Source organism: Canis aureus, chromosome 1, assembly GCF_053574225.1.
Source record: "Canis aureus isolate CA01 chromosome 1, VMU_Caureus_v.1.0, whole genome shotgun sequence".
NCBI classification, from domain to species: domain Eukaryota; kingdom Metazoa; phylum Chordata; class Mammalia; order Carnivora; family Canidae; genus Canis; species Canis aureus.
Window position 1 is genome coordinate 96272974 of NC_135611.1, and position 23865 is coordinate 96296838.

At 39.9% G+C, this 23865-nt stretch overlaps 1 protein-coding gene across 4 annotated transcripts in view; it reads left to right on the plus strand.

The window, feature by feature from the left end:
* The first annotated feature begins 14206 nt into the window (after positions 1–14206).
* Positions 14207–23865, plus strand: part of AUH (AU RNA binding methylglutaconyl-CoA hydratase) — a 159770-nt gene continuing 150111 nt past the window's right edge. The window contains exons 1-2 of one of the 4 annotated variants that reach the window (XR_013386562.1): positions 14207–14496; positions 23725–23792. Coding sequence is in view for 3 of the 4 variants with exons in the window: in XM_077910117.1 (XP_077766243.1) it covers positions 14232–14496; positions 23725–23792 (333 nt within the window). In the remaining variant the exon portion in view is untranslated. The remainder of the gene's footprint in view (positions 14497–23724; positions 23793–23865) is intronic. The other 3 variants (XM_077910117.1, XM_077910106.1, XM_077910095.1) reach the window with 3 other exon arrangements.

A 23865-nucleotide genomic window follows, 5' to 3' on the forward strand; every position in this document is an offset into this window, starting at 1 on the left:
GTGGTTGCCAGAGGCGTACGGGGTAAGGGTATAGGGCAAAATAAAGGGAATAAGAATGAATTTCCAGTTATAAAATAAATAAGTCATAGAGATGAAAATACAGTATAAGGAATATAGTCCATAATATTTGTAACAACCTTGTATGGTGACAGATGTATGGTTACTACACTTAACCTTGGTGAACACTCAGTAATATACAGAATTGTCAAATCTCCATGTTGTATACCTGAAGCTAATATAACATATGTCAACTATACTTCAAGTATAAATAAAATTTTTAAAGAGCTTAAAAATACATTAAAAAGCAGGTCAGAGCTCAAAAACAAAAAATAGGGTGCACAACAAAATAAACTTCTGAATTCTTAGGCATGCCGATGTTTCAAGACAAATCCTTCTCTCACAAAAGTGGCCAAAAGGAAATCTGCAACAATAACTAAGCTTCTTACTTGGATTGACCAAAATGCAGAAAAAATACCTTAAAAAATCAATATACTATTAGACATAAGTTAAGCTCAAAAATTTTGTTGATAAGTACAGAGTTGTATATATTGTATTAAAAATGGCAGGAGTAATATTGCTATTTAACATGAATCCTTAGACAAATTGTATTATTTTGGCAATTCTGAATTAAAAAGTAGCTGTATATCTTCTCTCTAACCTCGTTATTTTAAACCTTCTCAATTTCTTTTGTTGATTTTATGGGTCAGATAAATTATTCTTTACACAAAATATTTTAGGGCATGAAAATATAAACACATGTCCTTAACTAAAGAATAACTGCCATTTAATATATGATTGGTTTTTATAAACTCCAAAAACTGGTGCAAATCCCTTTAACTCGGTTATTTCACCTCTCCTCTCTGCATGCGATTTTTAAATGTCATCCCTTTGTTTTTAAAACTGATGATTTTATTACACTTTAAATATAATTTCTGAGATCTTTTGATTTTAACACCTGGGACCAATATTAAATCAAGTTAGTGAGTAACATTGTCACCTGAAATCTTTGGGGATTAAAGTGCATAAAGACAGAGTATAAAAATAATCCATCACTCTATTAATACATACCTGCTTTTTTGTGAATTTCCAATTAAGATGATGAATGTATGCGGGATATATATTGCCTATGACACTACATTGATACGGTTAACTTGTTTTAAAAGGCTGAAATTAAGACTTTAAGTTTTTATCCAAATACGTGCGTGCCATTTGTGCATGTGTGCTCTTTTTTTTTTTTTTTAAAGATTCTACTCCTTCATTCATGAGAGACACAGAGAGTCAGAGACACAGGCAGAGGGAGAAGTAGGCTCCCTGCGGGAACCCCATTGTGGGACCTGATCCCAGGACCCAGGGATCATGACCTGAGCCGAAGGCAGATGCTCAACCACTGAGCCACCCAGGTGTCCCACATTTGTGTGTATTTAAAAAATAAACATGCATGTAAAAATGTATTTAACTGAAAACGCTTATGAATGATAAAGAGGAGAAGGAATAGTTCAGGTAAATATTATTTTGGTCTTTGAGTATACAGTGTTTTCTAAAAAAAAAAAAAAACCAAACAAACCAGGAAACAACAGAAAAGTTCTTTGTCTACTGTGGAGGACAGAACCACACACTTAACTCTTATCTCCTGAAGGGTAGAACTTTCGGGAGGCTGTTCCCTGTTTGTACATTTGTACTGATTTCTGGAATAATTTTATTTATTTAATTGATTTTTAAAGATTTTATTTATTTCAGAGAGAGAGCAAGAGAGCAAGCATGAGTCATGGGGAGGGGCAGAGGGAGAAGCAGCCTTCCCACTGAGCAGGGAGCCCCACGTGGGGCTTGATCCCAGGACGGATCCCAGGGCCATGAGATCATGACCTGAGCCAAAGGCAGACGCTCAACAGACTGGGCCACCCAGGCGCCCCTCTTAAATCATTTTAAACAAAAGTTCCTCATGTCTAAAACACTGTATCTATTTACCACTATGCTTAATTTAAACCTTGCTTTTCTGGCTTTAATAGTTTCTTGTCTTTAGAAAACTAGGACATATGTTCATATCTTGATGTGATTAAATGTTTGATGACTCTTGATGTTTCCTTTTCCTGATCTAGGTCCACACTGAAAACAAAACTGGCAGACCCAAAAAAGAGAAAGTGATTAATTATGTGGTGAGAAAATGTCATCAGTAATTGCTTTTCAGGTTGAGCAGAACATAGGTGGGTTCGTGCAAACGATTAAGGCAAAACTGTTCAAGAACTGATGTTTATTCTTAGAAACGAATGGATAGTAATTTGCTGGCAACTCAGATACATACTTGACCAAAGAAACCAAAGCTCTGGACACTTGTCAATATCTTCCTCCCCTCTGGATTATCATTGACTAAATATACCCAAAAAGGGGATTCCACTCTCCTCTGTTATGATTAAATACCATGGACTAGTCAGACCTGTTCAGTCTTATCACTTACAGGAAGTTTCATAAATGACACATCAGAAACAGGGGTTTCTAGAAGCGGGAAGAAAAAGGACATCAATACAAAATGGTACCAGATACTAAAGAGACCTCCCAAAGGACAAAATTAGGATTTCCAGTACTCCATTTAGGAAGAGATGACTCCATAGACATGTGTATTATTATTATTATTATTATTATTATTATTATTATTAGGTAAGCTTCCTAAGTAATTCTATTGGTCAGCTAGGGGCTGAGAACCAGTGACATAACGTGTCATCACGTTATGCAACTCACCCAATACTTGAGAGTGGAAAACCATTCCTAATATTGATGGTATAAGTGGTGTTCTGAGCTGTTGGAGCTCCCAAATGTGGAGCCCATCTGCACCAGAGCACAAGAGCCCTGTGCTCGGCCTGCACACACAATGTCAAGATGATTAGGCTTTGCATTTTCTAGTAACAGAGTTCTAGCAGAACTTTCTGGGCAACTCAATCTTATCATGAAGATTCGCAGTATTAAATCAACACTACATTGCATGCAGAAGAATATTTGATCGAGAATTTAAGTTTGTCAGACATTACTACAACAATCTGTGATATTTAAAGTAAAAATTTAAAATAACCTCTTCACTAAAGAAATAGCTTAAAATGCGTAGATATCTTAACATCTAAAAATATCTTTAAATATTGTCATTTAATTCATGAACCCCATTGAATAATGAAATGTGTAAAAATGTTATAACTACAGAAATGACAATTTAATTATTTATTCCATGAGAATTAGTACAACAGTACCAGATTAGCACTGCTTACTTTACAATTCTAGTTTAAAAGCCACATGTTGGGTCTTGAGGTACATCTAAAATTAAGAAGTAACTTTGGGGGGTTTTTGTCCCAGTTCTGACTTCATGGAAAGCCACAGACCTTATTTTCATTTATTCAACAAAAAGAACATTTTTTTCCTTTTTCTTTTCTTTTGTAAATATTTTATTTATTTATTTGAGAGAGAGACAGAGAGAGCACCAGCAGCAGGGAGTGGCAGAGGGATAAGCAGACTCTGTGCTGAGTGTGGAACCTGATATGGAGCTCAATCCCAGGGACTCCATCCCAGGGCCCTGAGATCATGACCTGAGCCAAAGTCAGATGCTTAACCGACTGAGCCACCCAGGTGCCCCAAGAACAAATATTTTCAAGTATCTAATTTGCTTCAGGCATTGCAGGGGTCCCTGGGGTCTATGGCTAGTATGATGTACAATGAGCTGTTCTTCAGGATCTTACAATCTAGCAGGAATTAGGTGTGGATCCTGAGAGTATACAAAAGAGCCACAGACATTTATCAACATAATTTAGAAATCAGTCCTGGCCTACAGACTTGAAAAAGAGGAGTAGTCAACCCCAAACAGCAAAACTTGACATGTGGCTCTGGGTTACATATTCCCAAATTGACCTATGCACCAGTAACATTACAGGGATGTGCCTGTGAAAAAACATATTCTTACTCTCATATTTAATGGGAAACAAAGTTGGCTTTCTCTTTGGAGCTGAAAATGACTTTTGGCTCTAAAAGCCAGAAGAGGGATCCCTGGGTGGCGCAGCGGTTTGGCGCCTGCCTTTGGCCCAGGGTGCGATCCCGGAGACCCGGGATCGAATCCCACATCGGGCTCCCGGTGCATGGAGCCTGCTTCTCCCTCTGCCTGTGTCTCTGCCTCTCTCTCTCTCTCTCTGTGACTATCATAAATAAATAAAAATAAAAAAAAATAAAGTTTCTTAAAAGCCAGAAGATTCCAGGGCATTTGCTGGGTTATGATTAACTGTCCTGTAGCTGATATCAATCACAAGGGCTTCCAGACTGTTCTGTCCCTCCCTTGGGCTCTATATCCCAACACCTCTCATACTTGAAGGAGACATCTCACTTGTTTAAAAAATAATCTGGTAAATTTATTATTCTTGGTCTTTCTCCTTCTCTTTCTATGTGATTATTCTCTCCAGCAAAACTTTAACATTGTCTCTTTTCTCCTGAACTACTACTACCACTACTCCTTTTTAGAAAAAAGGCAGAGGCTCCACCATGGCATGTACTCTGCGTCAACTTCCTGAGTGGTAGCCACTTGCAAACGTAACACAGGACAAACGTGTGGCGAAACACAGAGGGTCGGCATCATTGCTGACTGGTAGGAAATTAAAAGTCAAGAGTTCTTCCTTCTATGTCTCCCAAGCCCCAATTTTCTAATTTGGAGATGTGTAACTATCAAGTGATTTTAGATGAGATGACATACATAGTTTTGCAATAGCACATATCTATAGGAATGCTGCTGATTAAAACAAGGTCTGTCTCATTTCCTGAATTATTTATAAATTCAGTTGCTTAATATAAACTAAGTATCCAAGGCAACCCACTGCTCTTGATCTGGGGGTTTGACAAAGGAATTTTCATTGACTGCTTGGGGTTGTAGATAATGTAGAATCCTGGTTTTTTGGACCAGAGTCCACAGTGGGAATATTCCCATCCCCCAGGACAGGTTGGCAAGCTTAAAATAATTAATTAATGATTTAAAAATATTTTGTGGTCTGCATAAAAGAAGCTTCATTTTGAGAATGAAAATGCTTCTGGGAGAATATAAATATGCTTCTGGGTTTTGATCGAATCTCTGAGCCAATAGTCTCCAATTTAAAAAAAAAAATCACACGCACTATCAAGAATAGGGTAAAAATGGTAAGCATATAATTTCATGTGTGTGCATATAAACATGCACAAATAACAGTTATGGAAAGGGATAAAACATAAGCATAAGTCTTAATGTATATTGTCTTGGAGATCATTGCTCAATGCTAAAATTACTGTTTCTTAAAAGTAATAGTAATAACAGTAATATGATAAAATAATAGTAATATAATATGTTACATGTAGTAAATTATACTATAATAAAAATAATAGTTATAGCATTTATAGTGTGTTTATTATATCTGTACCGTACTACGTGCTTTACATATATCATCTCACTTGATCCTCAAACAACTGTAGAGAGCAAATAATACTATTTTCTCCATCTTATGGATGAAAGTCCAGTGCTCAAGCTCATGCTACTAAAAGAGGCATCCCTTTCACTGAAATTTATGTAGTTTGAATCCCATGGCCATGATTTTGCCATGCTGTTACCTGAAAAAGCGATGAGTTTCTGCAATATATTTTTAACTTCTCTTCCTTTTTTCTTCCGTTACATGTTTAAAATTTTCAAGTAACATATGAATATGGTGTTAAAAATGTAAATGGTAAAAAAAAAATGTACAAGAGGAATGGCAAAAGTCTCCCTTCTCTTCTGACTGTACTTTCTAAGTAACTTGCTGAACGATCCTCGGTATTGTGATATCAAACATAGTAAACATTTTTTTCCTCAGAAGTACAACTAAGTTATTTTTGCCTTTGGAGTTCTGTTCTTGTAATGGCACAGTAACTCATATTGGACAAAATTTAAAAGCAACTAGCTGAGAGAAAAGCAGGAAGAAACAGGAGGGGAGTTGGCACTTGGAAAGAAAGTACAGAACTGGTGAGTCTCCTGCTTTTACAACTTTTTGCCTGAGGACAAGCCTCAGTTAGTACTATTCGTGGTGGCTAAGATTAAAAAATCTGCAGATATACTGGTTGAGATATCAGAGGAGAAACTTTTGGGCAACCACAAAAGCTGGAAAATAAAGGGGAGAAATCTCAGGAAAGATGGAGCTACAGAGCAAGTGCTCCAAATGATGTGTGTAAATGCTGCCCAAATCTCTGACTCGCCCCTGAATGATGCACAAGCATGGCAAATTCCAAGCAACACAGCTAATTAAGGCTAACAAGAGATCTCTGCTACTGCCTACTGTAAGAGAGGCAGAGTTTGTGTTCAGATAAGTTAACTATCTGCTAACACAAAATAATCAATACTATTCAGATGAACAATGGAATCCAGGCTATAATCTATTATATGATGTCTGAATATAATCCAAAATTATTAGATACATGAATAAACAGAAAAATATGACCCATATTAAAAGCAATATCTCTCAAACTTTTTGAACTGAGGAACCTTTTACACTCAACAATTACTGAGGTTCCTTACCAGAATTTTTTTATGCATATTATATCTATTACCTTATTAGAAATCAAAACTGACAAAATCTAAAAATATTGAGTAATTAAAAGAATAAACTTGGGATCCCTGGGTGGCGCAGCGGTTTGGCGCCTGCCTTTGGCCCAGGGCGCGATCCTGGAGACCCAGGATCGAATCCCACATCGGGCTCCCGGTGCATGGAGCCTGCTTCTCCCTCTGCCTGTGTCTCTGCCTCTCTCTCTCTCTCTGTGACTATCATAAATAAATAAATAAATAAATAAATAAATAAAAATAAAAAAAAAAGGAATAAACTTCATACATCTTAACATCAATAACCCAGGTTCATGAGAAATAACTATATTTTCCAAAACAGAACAATTAATGAAAAGAGTGGCATTTTTTATATTTTTAAAAATCTCTTTGATGTCTAGTTTTATGGAAAGTTAGCAAGATTCTCATATTTGCTTCTGCATTCCATCTATTGCAATATTTTGGTTTGGTTTGGGTTGTGAAGATAATGCAGTCTCCCATAGTTCAAAAGATAGGAATATTTTAATAGCCTTTCCAGATAACTATGGATATTCTTCTTTCTCAGTATACTAAAATTTAACAAGTGCTAGTTCCTCAAAGCTTTGTTGCAATGTGGAATTTGAAACTATATTATAGTCTGTTGTGTTTCACATTCTATTATATTAAAATCCATCATTTTATATTGCACTTTGAATGGATCTTTTATTCATGCACGACGTACAACATTAGCTTTGGTCATTTACAAAATACTGACTCACTGAGTTACGTAGACCTTTCAAATGTTGGCACGCTTCATTGTTCAATATTTTTTTTTAAAAAAATCAGTCATTAATATCATTACTGATCTCACCAGGTAAATCTTTAAACATCAGGAAACTTACAATCATGATGGTGGATACAGGTTTTTCAAAATTTCAATTTTCACTTGAAATTTCAAATATCATTGTGGGCCAAAAATATTGGCACTTTCTTTGAAGTTACACAGTCACATGATCTTTTTTTTTTAAAGAAAATATCTATCAAATACTAAATTCTGAGGAACCACTGTGACCACCTATTGTTCTTTCAATTAGAAATGGTGTTTCATGAAAGAATCTGCTAGTTCTGCTGAATCAACCAGATAAGTACTTTTTCTATGTGCTTCATTATGTAGCAAAAGTGACTTGTGCATGAGTCACATCTTGTTGCATGGAATATTAAAAAGAGTACACTCAAAGATTGAGATTTAAAGAAACTAATAGTTTATCTGGGTTTATCAAAGAAATTCTTAAGTAGCCAGCCAGCAGTACAGTGGTACAGTAAAGATACTGTCTCGATTCATGTTAACATGTCAGCAGTTTAATTGACAACTGCTTTTGCACATCACTGCAAATGTCAACATATTGAAATAGGCAAACAACATCTTAGTATTATTATGAAAATAGTTTTGACCTTGCAGTCTCCCAGAAAGCATGTTGGGGAACCCCAGGAGTCTGCACACCATACTTTCAGAGCTTCTGCACAAGAGAAAATGTAAACTATGGAGAGAGACCTCAAGATGACCCAGATGTTTGAATTAGCAGACAAGCAGCTATTGTAAATATGTTCAAAACTTTAAATGGAAATGTGCTCAGAATAAATGATCAAATAAGAAACCTCAGCCATCTCCAGCTCAGAAATTTAAAAAAATTCACTAGATGGGATTAATAGCAGAATGGAGAGTTCACACCTCCTCTCCATTGGTGTGCAGCCTCCCATGCTTAAATAGTAGTTATGCTCCTCCTCTTTGAGGGCAGAAAGTCTACATAAGTCATTTGGAATTCTTCTGCTTGGGAGACTTGTCGCTTCTCTCCCATTTATTTATCCAATTATTTACTTTATATCAGTGGGATATGTGGATACTTATTTTCTGCTAATATACTCCCATGATTGTGGGTTTCTCCATTGTGGGTTTTTTTTTCTTTTTGTTTTTAACACTTTCTTACTTTCTGACTCTACAACATCCTTCTAGCTCATCTCCTATATTTTCTATAGTATTGCAAAAGTCCTAAAATCAGCTATTTCTCCAAGGAGCACTTTTCTGGAAGAATGGTATTAGAAATCAAGATCTGGGCACTAAGTGTGCTCATTGCTACTAGGATACCATTGCTTCTGGGGCATCTCAGCTGAAAGCAAGGACACATATTGTACATACTAACCAATGAATATTCGTTTATCTAGATACTTCTATACAGAATCATCTGCATCCATACTAAACTAAACATGAGTTTATATGGATGTCTCCAATGCTATTCCCTCATCACACGTGATCATAGGACCTCCCTTGGCTGGCTTATCTGTATTCTCCCACTCCAACAGGGAGAAACTGGCCTCCTCCCTCTGCCAGACGTTCACTTAATTGTTCACTGACTTAAAAATAATCTAAATGTTAGTATTCATTACTGGCATCATTCCTATTGATGCTCCTCCACTTGTCTCAGATTTGGCCAGAGAGATCTCTTTCAATCTGTGTCTTTCTCACCTCTGTTAGTCTTTGAGCACCTCATTGTGTTCTGGTACAAAATATTCTGGACTTGCCTTGCATTTTTTCTGTCTCAGATATAGAATCAGTCATATCTCCTTGAAGCGCTAATCAACCTTCTCTTTTTATTGAAATATAGTTCTACACATCATACAATTCATCGGTTTAAAATGTACAATTCAATGGCTTTTAGTATATTCTCAGAGGTATACAAATATCACTAGTCGATTTGAGGATGTCTCCATCACCCCACATGAAGCCACATATTCTCTACCTATCATCCCTCAATGTCCTTAGACGTCCCTCCCTCCTATCCTAGACAGTGGTGGCATGTATCTTCAGAGACTAGTGTATGTGTGCATGTATGTTTGCGTGTATGAGTGCATACTTATTGGCAACTATGGGGCTGGCAGGATGAAGAGAAGATTGGCAGTATCTGGGAAATCATGACCACATAGGATCTAAAACAGAGGGTGAAGTTTCCAAATGAGAGGATAACAGAGAAGAGTGGTTAAGTTCCCCATAGCTGGGAATGGGGCTGGCAATGGGTACAGCAGAGCCCTGATGTCCACTTGAGAAAAGGAGACAATACAAAGAAATAATAACTCAGATTCTAAAGTCAAGTGTTTGAATCTTTGCTCTGTAATGTATAGCTATGTAACTCTAATTTAAAGCCTCGGTTTCCCTATATGTGCAACACTTATCTTTTACCTTGTAGGTAAAGGGAGTTCACAGGCATATGTGTTCATGGTCGGTACTTATAAATGGAACCTACAAAATGTTGGCAGGGGGTGGATTGCAGTGTCCACTCAGGCCTCTTTAGAGGGTGTCCTCTGTCACACTTTTTCTGTGGGGATAATGTCTTTGGTTGAGGCTTACTGGAAACTTCCAAGACTCTTGACATGGGGTTTTCCAGGTTTGCTATTCAATCTGTCCCTCTTGGAGGTGAGTATTCAGGAAAGGGAGAGATTCTGGAGAGGAAGTCCACTCCGGAGACTTAGAGAACACTTGAAAGAGAAGACTATTTAAAAACACCAAAAAGAGACCCAAAGAATTTCAAAGGTGTTGGTGTTTTTGATTTTTATTTTGGGACTAAAGCATGAATAAAGCTTTGCACTCCTCTTGGAATGTACTGTGGACCATTTTTTGTACTTTAAAGTAATAAATATGCGAAGTGCCTATGTAATATTTAAAAAGTTTTAAAGTCACACAAATATCTCACCCTGAACACAGTTATATATATACTTTCTAACATTTTCTTATCATTATCTGTACCACACATCATTTTGAAATAGTTTCTCATAGTTTTATATTGTAAAACATGTAGATGACAGGCATCTCTGTGTGTCACGGTACTGGTAGATCCTTGCAGGTTTAACATGATTGTGATTGTGTGCACAATTTCTTATACTTATCTTTTATCCTTATAGTTATCCTTTATCTTATACTTGAGTTAATCTTCAATTCTGAAGATATAATAGCAGTTATTTCCAGGAAGCTCATGTTGAAAGATGTCTTCAATTTCCAGTGTCAGCGGTTTCCTGTGAAACCTATCACATTTTTTTTGGGGGGGGGGGGGCTGTGAATCTTTATCTCAGGATTCACAAAAATTTTGATTCAAAAGTAAAAACATCAAGAGTCTGTGGCAGATCGTGTTCCTGACAATCAGTAACCCTCTTTGTATGTAGTAATAGAATCATAGCTGGGTATGCAGTTGCCAAGCACAATGATACATTTTAAGGCTGACTTTGCTGCCTGGTGTAACCTGAAGGAACAGTAGGTCTCAATCTATATATAAACAGATGGTAGTAATAGCAATAGAATACCCCCAAACACTAGCCATACCTTCCTCTCCCAAACTGATATTCATTGTTTCCAGCTCACACTCTGCTCCTAGCATATGTCTTCTGCTGAAAAGTAGAAAAGAAAAGGGAATCAAATTTTAGGGGACCTCTTACCATTTATGGAGAGGCTGTGCACAACAGTGATTAAGAACATGCAGATTGGAGTCAGATATACACAGTTCAAATTCCAGCTTCATGACGGACTAGCTGCAGAGTTTGATTAAGTAACATAGTATCAGTGCTCTCATCTGCAAAATGGGATAATAATACCAACTTCAAAGTTGTCTGGACAGGGGATCCCTGGGTGGCGGCACAGTGGTTTGGCGCCTGCCTTTGGCCCAGGGCGCGATCCTGGAGACCCAGGATCGAATCCCACGTCGGGCTCCCGGTGCATGGAGCCTGCTTCTCCCTCTGCCTGTGTCTCTGCCTCTCTCTCTCTCTCTGTGACTATCATAAATAAATAAAACTTAAAAAAAAAAGTTGTCTGGACAGGATGTAAAGCAACTTATTCAAATTTCTGGAATGGACTGAGAAGGAAGTTGGTAAATTGTGGCTAGTATCATCTATTCCGTTCTCATTTCCTGGCGCCAAGTGTGTTATATGCTTATTTCATCAACCCTATACCATGGGCACAATCCCTGCCATTTTGTAGAAGAAGAAATTGAGGTTAAAGAACTCGTGAAGTGAAATAGATATCGTACTAGCTCTCTTGCCAATGGAGAAATGGAAACAGGGAGTATTTACATAGCTCATGGATCAAAGTAAAGCAATTATCAAGCTGGGCTCCAAGGCCAAGTCTGTCTGATCTGACATGTTGTAACGGTCATGGTCATATTTGCTATCTGCATTAACTTTTAAGAATCAATTTCACAGACTGGGATACCCTCATGGCTGCTTTTAATAAGGATCGGAGTTAAAATTACTAAGGAAGGAGCAAGTGTCTCTATGTTGTATTTTCCAGTCAGGCTCCATCCCATCAAAACCATGCGCTGTCCGTCTTAATCAGATTTCTAACAATCTAGGATTTTTTTTTCTGCAGTTTTCCTAATCAATCGCAAGTATTTTCTGAGGCTGTATTACTTTTCGTTTACCTTTTTCATTTTGTTAAAATGTGAAACTTTGTCACTTTACAGGTCATTTGTATTTTTCTGACATTTTTTGTTTTTTGATGGTTCCTGAACATATTTCTGAACATCTCTTTTCTGACCCTATTAAAAACTTAGTATATGTGTACTATAGGCAATTTAGAAATTTTCATAAACAGTTGAATGTATTTTCAAATTGAAATTGTGTCCATTTAAAAAAATAAATTGTGTCCATTTTATTTTTTATATAAAAATTTTTTTGAGTATAGATGACACACAATGTTACATTAGTTTCAGGTGTGCAACATCATGAGTTACCTCCTCTATACCTTATGCCCTGCCCACCACAAGTGTAGCTATTATACATCGTCATACAAACCTATTGCAGTAGCATTGGCTATATTCCTTATGCTATGTGGTTGTGGCCATTTCAGTGTATAACATTCCTGGCTCTACAATAAAGATCTTTTAGATTATCACTATAATTGGATTCAATTATTGTGGTAAAAGATAGGTTACATAGCTTTTTAAAGCAACCAAATAGCATTTCTTATCCACTTGCTTCTTTCTTTAATAATATCTTAAGAGTCACAGCACTCAAAAACATTTTTTATCTGTCTTTTAAAAATGTTATATTCATTTCAGGTGTAAAACGTAGTTATTCAGCAATTACATGAATCACAAAAGCTCACCACAATAAGTGTAGTTACCATCTGTAGCTATACAATGTCACTACAATATTGTTGACTATCCTTCTCATGCTGTACTTTTCGCGATTTATTGATTTTACAACTGAAAGTTTGTATGAGGTTTTATTACTTTAAATAGCACTGTGTCAGGTGTTCTGGAACTCCTGTGTTTGAATTTATAACCCGTTGATGAGCCAATGTAAACAGAGCAAAATAATTAGCAATTAATAAAGTGAACAATAATTAGTTGCAATAATTGTAACAGGTGAGCTATAAACAGAATTCTTGACTTTCCTAGCATCAAAGTGAACATGAGTGTCAGAAAAAGGGAAACGATACAAAAGGAAGCCAAGTTTTTCCATCTCCTAAACTTCAAGAGAAATTGCACAAGTGGCTCTCTACAGAAGGTAGAATAAAAGTGCCCTCAGAAACATTCCCACAGCAGACGCGCTCACGAGACCCATCTGGCTTTTTCTTTCCACTTTGGACAGAGGTGCGGGTGTAATATTGAGGAAAGTTTTGCTTAGGATCCAAAAATGTGGATGTACAGCAGAAATTTGCATGGCAGTGGGAGTATGCTCACAGCAGGATACTTTTCCAACAGAATTCCTAAGCACACCTTTGGTCGGGCTGAGATGTGATAAAAACCAGATGGGAGAAAATTTCAAACTGCTTTGATGAAACCCTATGCACTAAATTGATCCTCTGCGTTTGCGGCGGAGGTGAGAGCCACACGCTGTCAGTGCCGCCTCAGCATATGGTTTTGCAGAGCCCATTTTTGCCAAGACCAGAGGGTGGCTTAGCAGGACTCTATTGCACCTGCTTGAGTGGTGGGCTGAGGTCGCCGGCTGCGTTGGCTGTTCTCACCCGCGTCCTGAACTCCGCACAGCAAGCAGTGCGCATGTTCACAGGCACGTTACCTGCTAACCTGTGGCTCTTGCATGCATGGATAAAGCAGAGGCCCACGCAGAGCTGCTACCCAGCCAGCCAAGCCTGAGACGGAGCATCTCAGCTCACCTTTGCAGCTAACTTAGGACCCCAGAGCGTATCCCTGGGAGAGAGGGGAGTTCTATAGGACATGCTTCCCTAAACCATTCCACAGCCTGGGAAAGCGCCTTCACCCTGCCTCTGCGGGACAAGCCTGCAACTCGCGCGCCGGGGAGGGGAGACCCGGGTTAGCGGCCCCTGGAGCCAGGCGTCCCCGGGCCTGGGCGGGGCGTGGCCGCGAGGGGCGTGGCCTGGCGCCCCCGAGAGGCTCCGGGGGGCGGGGCGAGGCGGTGGGCGGGGCCCGGCGCCAGAGAGACGCCTGGGGGCGGGGCGAGGCCGCGAGGGGCGTGGCCTGGCGCCCCCGAGAGGCTCCGGGGGGCGGGGCGAGGCGGGGGGCGGGGCCCGGCGCCAGAGAGACGCCCTGGGGGCGGGGCGAGGCCGCGAGGGGCGTGGCCCTGCGCCATGGGGAGGCCCCGGGGGGCGGGGCGGGGCGTGCCCGGCGGCGGGTGCGCGGCGGCGTGCGCGCGGCGGGGGCGGGGCCGCAGCCGCAGGCCCACGCCGTAAACAGACAAGATGGCGGCAGCGGCGGCGGCGGTGCCTGGGGCCTTGGGCACCTTGCAGGCCGGCCGCGCTCGCTTGGTGGCCGCTTGCTGTGCGCGGCTTGGCCCCGGGTGGAGGCTGCCTGGCTCCGTGACTGGCCCGCGCGTCGCTCCGGCGGTCTGGGCCCGGGGCTGGACGCCCGCGGCCGGAGGAGGCTCGGCCCCGCGGAGGGGCTACAGCTCCGAGGTGAAGACGGAGGACGAGTTGCGGGTGCGGTACCTGGAGGAGGAGAACCGAGGTGAGGGGCGCGGCGCCGGCAGCCGCGGGTCCTGGGAAGGGGTCGCAAGGTCAAGTGTCCCGGCTGACGTCAGCGTCCGCTGAGCGGCCCGGGTCGAGACCCCTCTCCTCCCCCACCCCAGCCTTGCACCCTTGAGGTGCTGTGAGTGCCTAAAGGTGTACTCCGGAGCGGCCTACCTGTAAAAGCGGCCCCACTCAGCGCCGAAGACAGACATGCAGCTTACGCCCTCATCTCTAGACGAGCCAAGGTCAATAAACCGGGTGTGTGATATTTGCTTGCAGGTTTTGTGCTTGCTGTGTAATTGCTTTCTGTGCACTCAGATATCGGGGTCCCCCGGGGGTGGAGTTTCAGAAGCTGCAGTGAGAATGCACCTCGTTCTGAACAATCTCCCACGTAAAGCCGTGCAGCCGCAACAATTTCTCTCCCTCCCCCCCCCGGCCCCCTTCCTTGTTTATTGTAGAAAGTTAAAGTTAGTTTGGGTGACTGAATTCCAGTTTGTTGAGACCCTTTTTGAGCACGTTTTTGTCTTCCGGGTGCCGCGCTGAAGCTCCGGGGACCCAGCGGTCGGTGATAGGGATCTTGCCCTTGAGCTACCTGCGCTGGAGGAGACCGATGCATTAGCAATATAATGCCGCGGGGCGGGGGAGGGCTGTGGAGGAGGGAGGGACCTGCCTCTCGGAGGGGTGAGGGGTGGAGCCCAGTTCCTTTCTCGAGCCCCCTGGGGTCGGGGGAACGTGCTAGAGCAGTTTGCCAGAGGACCTGTCGTTTAATTTGGACAGACAGGTTGTTACTGAGCACCTGTCATCTGTGAAGCAGGAGTGCAAATGAGTTAAGGCATGATTGCTGTCTTTAATAAAGCATCTTCTGACAGAGTGAGGAAGATACTGGCAAAAAAAGGCTCTGCTACCTTGAAAGGCTTGGTGAGGGTGAAGAGCTGTACTACCCCCCAAAAGGGCTATGATCAGTTGTATTTGGGAGGTTGGAGGACTTGACAGGGGGATTCTGAGGGTCTATTTAGGGTTTGGCCAGATGAACTAGGTTCCCAGGCAATCCTGACTAGGCAGGAGAATTTGGGAGTGGTGAGGTTTTTTAGGCAAACTGTCTCTGTGCCTCAACTTTGGTGTGTGTGTAATGGGAAAAATAACACCAACATTGTATGGCTGCCGTGAAAATTAGATGAGAATGTCAATACAAATTGTCCCCTGAGTATCTAGCTCCTAGTGGAGTATGAGGAGTTATTTAATCTGTCATTTGTTTATTATCCCAGACAGAGACCCGAGCATGGTCAGAGGCATGGAATCCAAACGTGTTATGTTTTTGGGAAGTACAGCAGGGCATGTGTGCCTGTAGTGTGGCATGACAGGTGGAGTATTGAGAAATTCAGTGGGAAAGTAGATTTGGGGCTGGAGTGATTAGAGCCTTTTTGGTTAAGCTTGGCCTTACCGGGATTTCGGTTACATTAGATGTCCAAACAGTACCTTAGACATGGAGATTGCAGGTGCAGCGAGTAATGTGCACCATATTTTGTTTGTTTGTTTGTTTGTTTTGTCCTTTTGACTTAAATGAATGCAAATAGTGAGTAGAATTTCACAAAATGTCTGGAAAGCCCTTAAGTTAGGATCCAGATGGATCAAAGAGAAGAAATCAAAGCATACAAGACAAGTGCATAAGTTCAGATGTTTGCAGTTACCTGAAACATAAAAATCTGCTGTTGGGAAGTTATAGTTTCTTAAGAAAGTTGACCCAGCTTCCTTTGAATGACAGCTCAGGCTTGGCTAACATTATACATGCTTTGCTTTACTAGCAAACCAGCAGTAAGCAGTGCAAAGAAAAACATGAGTGAGGTCAAGGAATCTGCAGGTAAAGGAGTGTCCCAATGCCTTTGCTTCTCATAGAGACCAGTACAAAATTTGAGGGACTCAGCAGCCTGCAAGGAATAAGAGAATGAGAGTTCTCCCAGAGGTGAGGTCTGAGGAGCCCCAAACTGCTCTTCACCCTCTAGGCCTCTGTAGGCTGATGAAGGTGCTTCAGTGCAGAATGCACCAGCACTCATCTGTTGTCTGGGTTCCATATCTGCAATTTGTTGAGGACGGGCAGTTGTATGACCAGGTTTCCCTAGCAGTTATTTTTTGCTTTGTTGTCTGACCTACTCGGGGTTTCAGAGCAGCAGTCCTTGCCCTGGTTCCTCAAGGTCTGTCCTTTATACGTTGGCTGCTCACTAGTCATTCTCCTTCCCAGTTTATTGCTCATACTTATCCTGGGGTTACCTCTTTTCAGGGTCAAGAATGACTGCTCCGTTAGAAACTTCTAGTGGCTCCCAGATGCCTGCAGGCAGAGTCCCCAATCTCCCCTGCTCCTGGAGCCTAAGCTTTGCCTTTGCTCCCTTTTATTTGTGCTTTTGCATGAGGTTCCCAGACTGCATACAAAAGAATGACTTCTCTCTTCCCCTTATCAAACTTCTCCCAGTCTGCCAAGCTTCTACTCATAATTGTGACCCATTTCAAAGCTTATCTTTGAGAACCATGTTGGAAATATTGGTGGCAGAAATAGAGCAAATAATCAAGTGCATCATGCAAGTCTTTCTTGACATCTGCTGCTTGCTTACTGTTCACATCCAGGTTATCAAGACTTCCTGAGTGTCTCTGACGTCTTTCCAGTTTCTCTGCATTCTTCTTTACCAACACCGCTCTTGTCCAAGCCAGCATCGTCTCCCAAGGGCACTTTCCCTGGGTCTGCCAGCTGGTCTTCCTACATCTACTTGCTTTTCGTTTTCAGCAGATTGATTTCTTTGATATATTTTGCTTATGTTTTAATTTTCATTTATTTATTAGTTTATTTTTAAAAGTGTATTTTCATAATTTTATGGCATGGGAATTATATTTATACAAATATATTAAGATGTGTGTATATATATATATGTTTAATATTTTATTTACTTATATGGAACAGAGAGAGGGAGAGAGCGTGTACTAGAGAGTACGGGCAGGGGAGAGGGGAAGGGAGCCGGACAAGCAGAGTCCCATTGGAGGACCCTGGGATCATAACCTGAGCTGAAGTCAGACTCTTAAGCAGCTGAGCCACCCAGGTGCTGCAAGATGTATATATTTTTTAATCTTTATATATTTATTTATTTATTTATTTATTTATTTATTAAATCTTTATTGATGTAGAATTCACATACCATAAAATTCAAAATGTATAATTGATTTTAGTATATATAGAGAGTTGTGCCACCAACTCCAACTTTGGAATGTCTTTCATCCAAAAAGAAACCGTTTTCTTTAGCTGTGACTCCCTATTCTCATGCAGTCCTCCCCCTAAAATAGGACCCATTTATCTGTTTTTTCTGTCTCAATAGCTTTGTCTATGTTGGACACTTCATCTGAGAAGTAGTATATATAGTCTTCTGTGGCTTTTTTCACTCAGCATTATGTTTACACGATTCATCGGTGCTGTAGTGAGTGTCAGTACTTCATTTTTTATGGTTGGATAACATTTCCATTGTTTGAATAGATCAGGCCACATTTCGTTTATTCATCATTCATACACATTTAAGGTTGTTTCTATTTTTTGAATATTGTGAATATTGTTATTTAGAGCATTCATGTAAATTTTTGTGGACATTTCTTTTCACCTCCATTTAGTGGAATTGCTGGGTCACATGATAATTCTATGAGTATTAACATTTTGAGGAACTACCAAACTTTTCCAAAGTGGCTGCAGCATTTTACATTCCCACCAGCGAGGTTTGAAAGCTCCAATTTTTGTACATCCTGACCAATACTTGTTATCATTTGTGTTTTTGATTATAGTCATCTTGGTGCATGTGAAGTGGTATCTCCTGGCTTTGTTTTGGAGTTCCCTAGTGGTTAATGATGTAGCATATCTCTTCATGTTTATTGGCCATCTGTGTATCTTCTTTACTGAAATGTCTTCTCAAAGCCTTTGCCCATTTTTTAACTGAGTTGTCTTTTTATTGTTGAATTGTAAGAGTTTTTGTATATTCTGGATACAAGCCCCTTATCAAATACATGATTTGCAAAAAAATTTACTACTATTTTGTGAGTTATGCATTCAGTTTTTTAATGATGTATGTTGAAGAACCTAGGTCTGTATGTGGTTCATTGGAGGTACTCTTTCTGTTCTTGCTTTTCAGTACTTTGCATATCACATGTCAGTTTTTAGTAATAATAATTATTGAAGTTTACGGAATTTCTAAAGTAAAAATATTATATATGCACATGGTAAAATTAAACAAAAAAAGCACTGTGGAAGGGTGCCACCTGTTCATTTTTAGGCCCTGCCATCAAAAGTCAAGACTTTAAACATCTCTTGAGTTCTTGCTGTGAATGGTAATTTTATTCACTGTTCTTGTTTTTTATTCCCCTGTATGGATTACCACATTTTGTTTCTACCTTTTGGATCTTATGAATCATGCTCCTGAACACTGTGTACAGTTTTTTATTTGAATATATCTGTTCATTTCTCTTGGGTAGATACTTAGGAGTAGAATCTGTGGGTCATATGGTGACTTTATGTTTGGTTTTTGGAGGAATCACCAAACTAGTTTCCACAGCAGCTGCACCATTTTAATATCTTCACCAACAGTACACAAGGGTTTCTGTTTCCCCACAGGCTCGCCAACGCTTGTTTCCGTTTGTTGTTCATTCTAGCCCTCCTACTGGCTGTGAGGTGATGCCTCATACTGGTGTTGGTTGTATTTCCCTAATAACAAATGATGTTGAGCATCATTTCATGTGCTTGTTGGCCATTTATATATCTCCTTTGAAGATATATATCTGTTTAAACTTCTGCTCATTTTTCAGTCTGATCGTTTGTCTTTTTGTTATGGGTAGTAAAAATTCTTTTATAATCCGGTTATTAACCCTGTGTCAGATGTATGATTTGCAAATATTTTCTATTCTGTGGGTTATTTTTTTCACTTTTTCTTGATAGTTTTGGTGAGTTATGTTTTTTCTTTTGTTGCCATATTTAAGACACTGTTGCCTAATCCAGGGTCATGAAGATTTATACTTGTTTCCTTCTGAGAGAGCTGTAATTTTAGCTCTCACAGTGTTCTCAGATCCATTTTGAGATAATTCTTTTTTAAAGATTTTATTTATTTATTTGAGAGAGAGAGGAAGAGAGAGAGAGCGCGAGCACATGAGCTGGGGGAGCAGCAGGTCATTGGAGAAGCAGACTCCCCGCTGAGCAGGGAGGTGGACATGGGGCCAGATCCCTGGACCTCGGGATTGTGACCTGAGCCGAAGGCAGATGCTTAATGGACTGAGCCACCTAGGGTCCCCATTTTGAGATAACATGTGAGGAGAAGGTCGAATTTCATTCTTTGGTGGGTTAATATCTAGTTGTCCACCACTGTTAGTTGGAAAGACTGTTCTTTTTAACACCAAATGGTCACAATATCTTTTTCAAAAACCAAGACCGTGAGTGTAGGTGTTTATTTCTGGACTCTTATTTCAATTCCGTTGATCTGTATGTCTATCTTTATACCAGTACTGCACCATTTGTTTTCAATGTAGCTTTGTAGTAAGTTTTGAAATTAGGAAGTGTCCTGATTAAGTCCTTCAACTAAGGCTTTCAACTTACTTTTTCTTTTTAAAAATTGTTTATTTATTTAATTCTTTAATTCCTTTTTCTTTTTTAAGATTGTTTTGACTACTTGAGGTTCCTTACAGTTGCATTTGATTAGCTTTGTATATTTTTTCAGAATTATTGATAAATAAAAATTCAAGAATATAGAGAAGGAAGTGTACTTCATATATATATTTGAAAAGAAAATATAGTAGTTCTCAAGTTTTTAAAATTCTGAATGTTTTAATATTTACATCTGTCTCTAATTCTATGTGTATAATTTTGTATTCTTTTACTTACAAGGACTCCCTAAATTTTATAAGCTTTAGGGCCTGCAAAGCCTAGATTCTACCTGGTGATAGTTTCAAGATGTTTCTTGAAGTTATCCAAATATCTTCTAAGATGTTTTTCATCCCATTGAGGTCTGCTCTTGTGAACAAATAGTGTTTTGGCTGGGCAGTTAATGAGATAATATTTTTTTAGACATATTTGTTAAAATTAAGAATGCACATTCTCAGGCCACTTGGGTGGCATCCAACTCTTGGTTTTGGCTCACGTCATGGTCTCAGGGTGGTGTGATCAAGCCCTGTGCTGGACTCCGCACTCTGCATGGAGTCTGCTTGAGACTTTCTCTCCCTGTCCTTTTTTTTAAAGATTGTATTTATTCATGAAATACACAGAGAGAGAGACGCAGACAGACATAAGCAGAGGGAGAAGCAGGCTCAGACTGCTTCTCAGACTGGAGGATCACATCCTGAGCTGAAGGCAGATGCTCAACCAGAGTCACCCAGGCGTCTCTAAATAAATAAATCTTTTTTTTTTTTTTTTTTTTTTTAAATAATGCACATTCTGTTAGACCTAGAAATTCTACTTCTTGATACCTCCTGTCAGAAGTACACATCTGTAGAAAAGAAACCTTCAGGAATGTTCATTGCAGCATTGAAGTATTTAGAAAAATTTAAAACAGTTTATTTCTGGGATGCCTGGGTGGCTCAGCGGTTGTGCGTTTGCCTTTGTCTCAGAGTGTGATGCCAGGGTCCCCGGATTGAGTCCCGCATTGAGCTCCCTGCATGGAGCCTGCTTCTCCCTCTGCCTGTGTCTCTGCTTCTCTCTCTCTTTCTCTCTCTCCCTCTCCCCCTTTCCCTTGCTCTCTGTGTCTCTCATGAGTAAATAGATAAAATCTTTTTAAAAAAGTTTATTTCTTATTTTTTTCAGTTTTCTTTTTTTAAGGAAAATTTAGGTACAATTTAAATACTCATCAAAAGAAAAATAAATAATGGAAATTCACAGACTATTACTCATTAAGAAGAATGTCTTGATAAATATCTTTAAGGCTGAATTAAGTAGATAAAGGAAATATGTATGACCTATTTATGTAGACCAGCACCAACAGAAAATACAATCCCGTTTGTGGCAAATATCAACAACAACCAAAGCTGTAGTACACTATTCTTTATTTCTGTATGTAATGGCATTTTCTGGAAAGTACATACCAACAGATAATGATAATACTTTATTTATTGCATCAGAGTGTGTTAGAAGGAACAGTAACAGTTGAATGCTTATGTTGTAAACTTTATGTATATTTTATCATTGATTCTCACAACAGTCCCATGGAGTTGGAAAATATTAGTATTGGAATAGAGTAAGAAACTGAAGACCATAGAGGTTAAGTAACTTGCCCAAAGTCACACAGCTAGTAAGTGTTGGACTGGGATTTTGACTCCAGTAATTAGATGTCAGAACCTGCATTCTAAGCCTCTTAGTACCCTTAGAGTTGATATTGATGTGGGGCACCTCAAAGGCACTTTAGGTTCACTTTCATTCAAAACCAAATTCATAAACTCTAGCCCCTTCCATCCTCACCTTGGTTCTATTTTTTTTTTTTTTTTTTATGGTCTGTCTCTTGAAGATCATCTGTCATCCAGTTGGTGTGAAACCCTGGTAGCCACTCCTAATACCTTTCAGTGCAGTTAGTTCTCAGTCCAGTCAATCCAGATTTTACTTCTTGAGTGACTCCTAATTGCCTTCACTGTGTTCCTCACTCTGTTGAGCTCTGCCAAACCTGCTGGACTGCAATCTCCCAGTCTTATCAGTTTCTGCTTACAGGTTATTGGAGCACCATTTTGAATGATTATTTTATTACCGTTTGTTGTTTCTTCCCAGACTCTAGTACCTTGAGGGCTGAGCACTATGATGTGTCCTCAGGACAGTTGAGTCTGACACATCTGGTCTTACCCAGTTGGTTTTGTTCACGAGGTTGCAGAGGCTTGAACAGTGCAGCAACGTCATTGGTTCAAGTGTGGAGTTTGTCGCCACTTCTAGCTTCTCCGCTTCCAGTTGCTTCCATCTTTTCAATAGGATAAAAATACTGTCTCCCTCTTAGGTTACTGTGGGGGTCACATGGCTTCATGAGCATAGAGCCCTGGGAACGATGTCCAGAATGCACTACAGTACTCAAGTAGTGACAGCCGTCGTCCTGAGTCAGGGGACCTACCCAGCTCAATGGGAGGTTTCATGCAGAGCCATGAAACCAGTTCTAGATACCAGTTCTTCATGATTTTCTCCATGCTGAGATTGTTTGGGATTCTTGAAAATTTATTCTGTGAGCTGAAGTTTATCTTTGTACTTTCTTATTCAAATAGGTTTGTGGTTTCTTGCATAGGGAAGGCATGTGTACATTTGTCTTCAGTTTAACTCCGTTACAAAGAAGGATCCTATTCACTCCACCCCCAAGGAGGTGGAAGGCATTTCCCTATACAAGGAAAATTTGTGCTTACTCAGAGGTCAATCAAGGTCAAGTACAGGTTGTATAGGGCTTTGAATATCAGATAAGGTCTTTGAATGCAGATGTTTTGGAGACAAAGAATTTTAAGGAGGAGGTAGATTCTGTGCATAATGGTTTTTGGAAAATTTATTGGACTGAAGCACTTGGAATGGGATGGTGGGTTTCTGATAGACAAGTTAGGAGGTTGCGCTGGGCTTCGTGGGAGAAAGAATGAACTTTGCTTTTATAGATTGAGGTTGAATTACTTGGTGGACTGTATCTAAATGGAAGCATCTTCAGGTGAAGTACGTGGAACAGAGTCAGGAGAGAAACTTGGGGTGGAAATACTGAGAACCATGTAATATGACAAAAAGAGTAAATGGAATGATACAAAGTCCTGATACGCTAGCAAAAACCTGATCCCACAAGGCATGCTGTGACAAGGATTGCTTAGCTGTTACTTCTGTATGTACTTGAAGGTGATGACACCACATTTTAAATAGTACTCTGTAATTGAGAATTTTCACTAATAAGTACGTTTAGTAAAATGTGCCATATTACCTTGGTGGTGCTTAAGAGAGAAATTGAAAGGGACATGATGTTAATAAAGTTCTTATGTAATAGGCAGAAGAAAAGAGGTGCATATTAAGTACTATATTGAACTTAATAGATATATTACATATACCACATTCTTTAAAAATAGGCTTATCTTGTAAAGGAGAGTAGACTCAAATAAGGACAAAGCTGTTGGTGTGAACCTGAAGGAAAGGGCAGATTTCCTAAGTCCCAAGTTAATTAGCTGTGTGTGTGGGAGTCTGTACCACGAATACTCACTAACTCAGATGCTTGTGCTGTTTTTTCTTGACTAGGAATTGTGGTGCTTGGAATAAACAGAGCTTATGCCAAAAATACATTCAGTAAAAGTCTGGTAAAAATGGTGAGTGTAAAGATTAAGCTGTTTGCTTCTAGTATTAAGATACATGTTGACATCATTCTGAAAGTGATTTTTC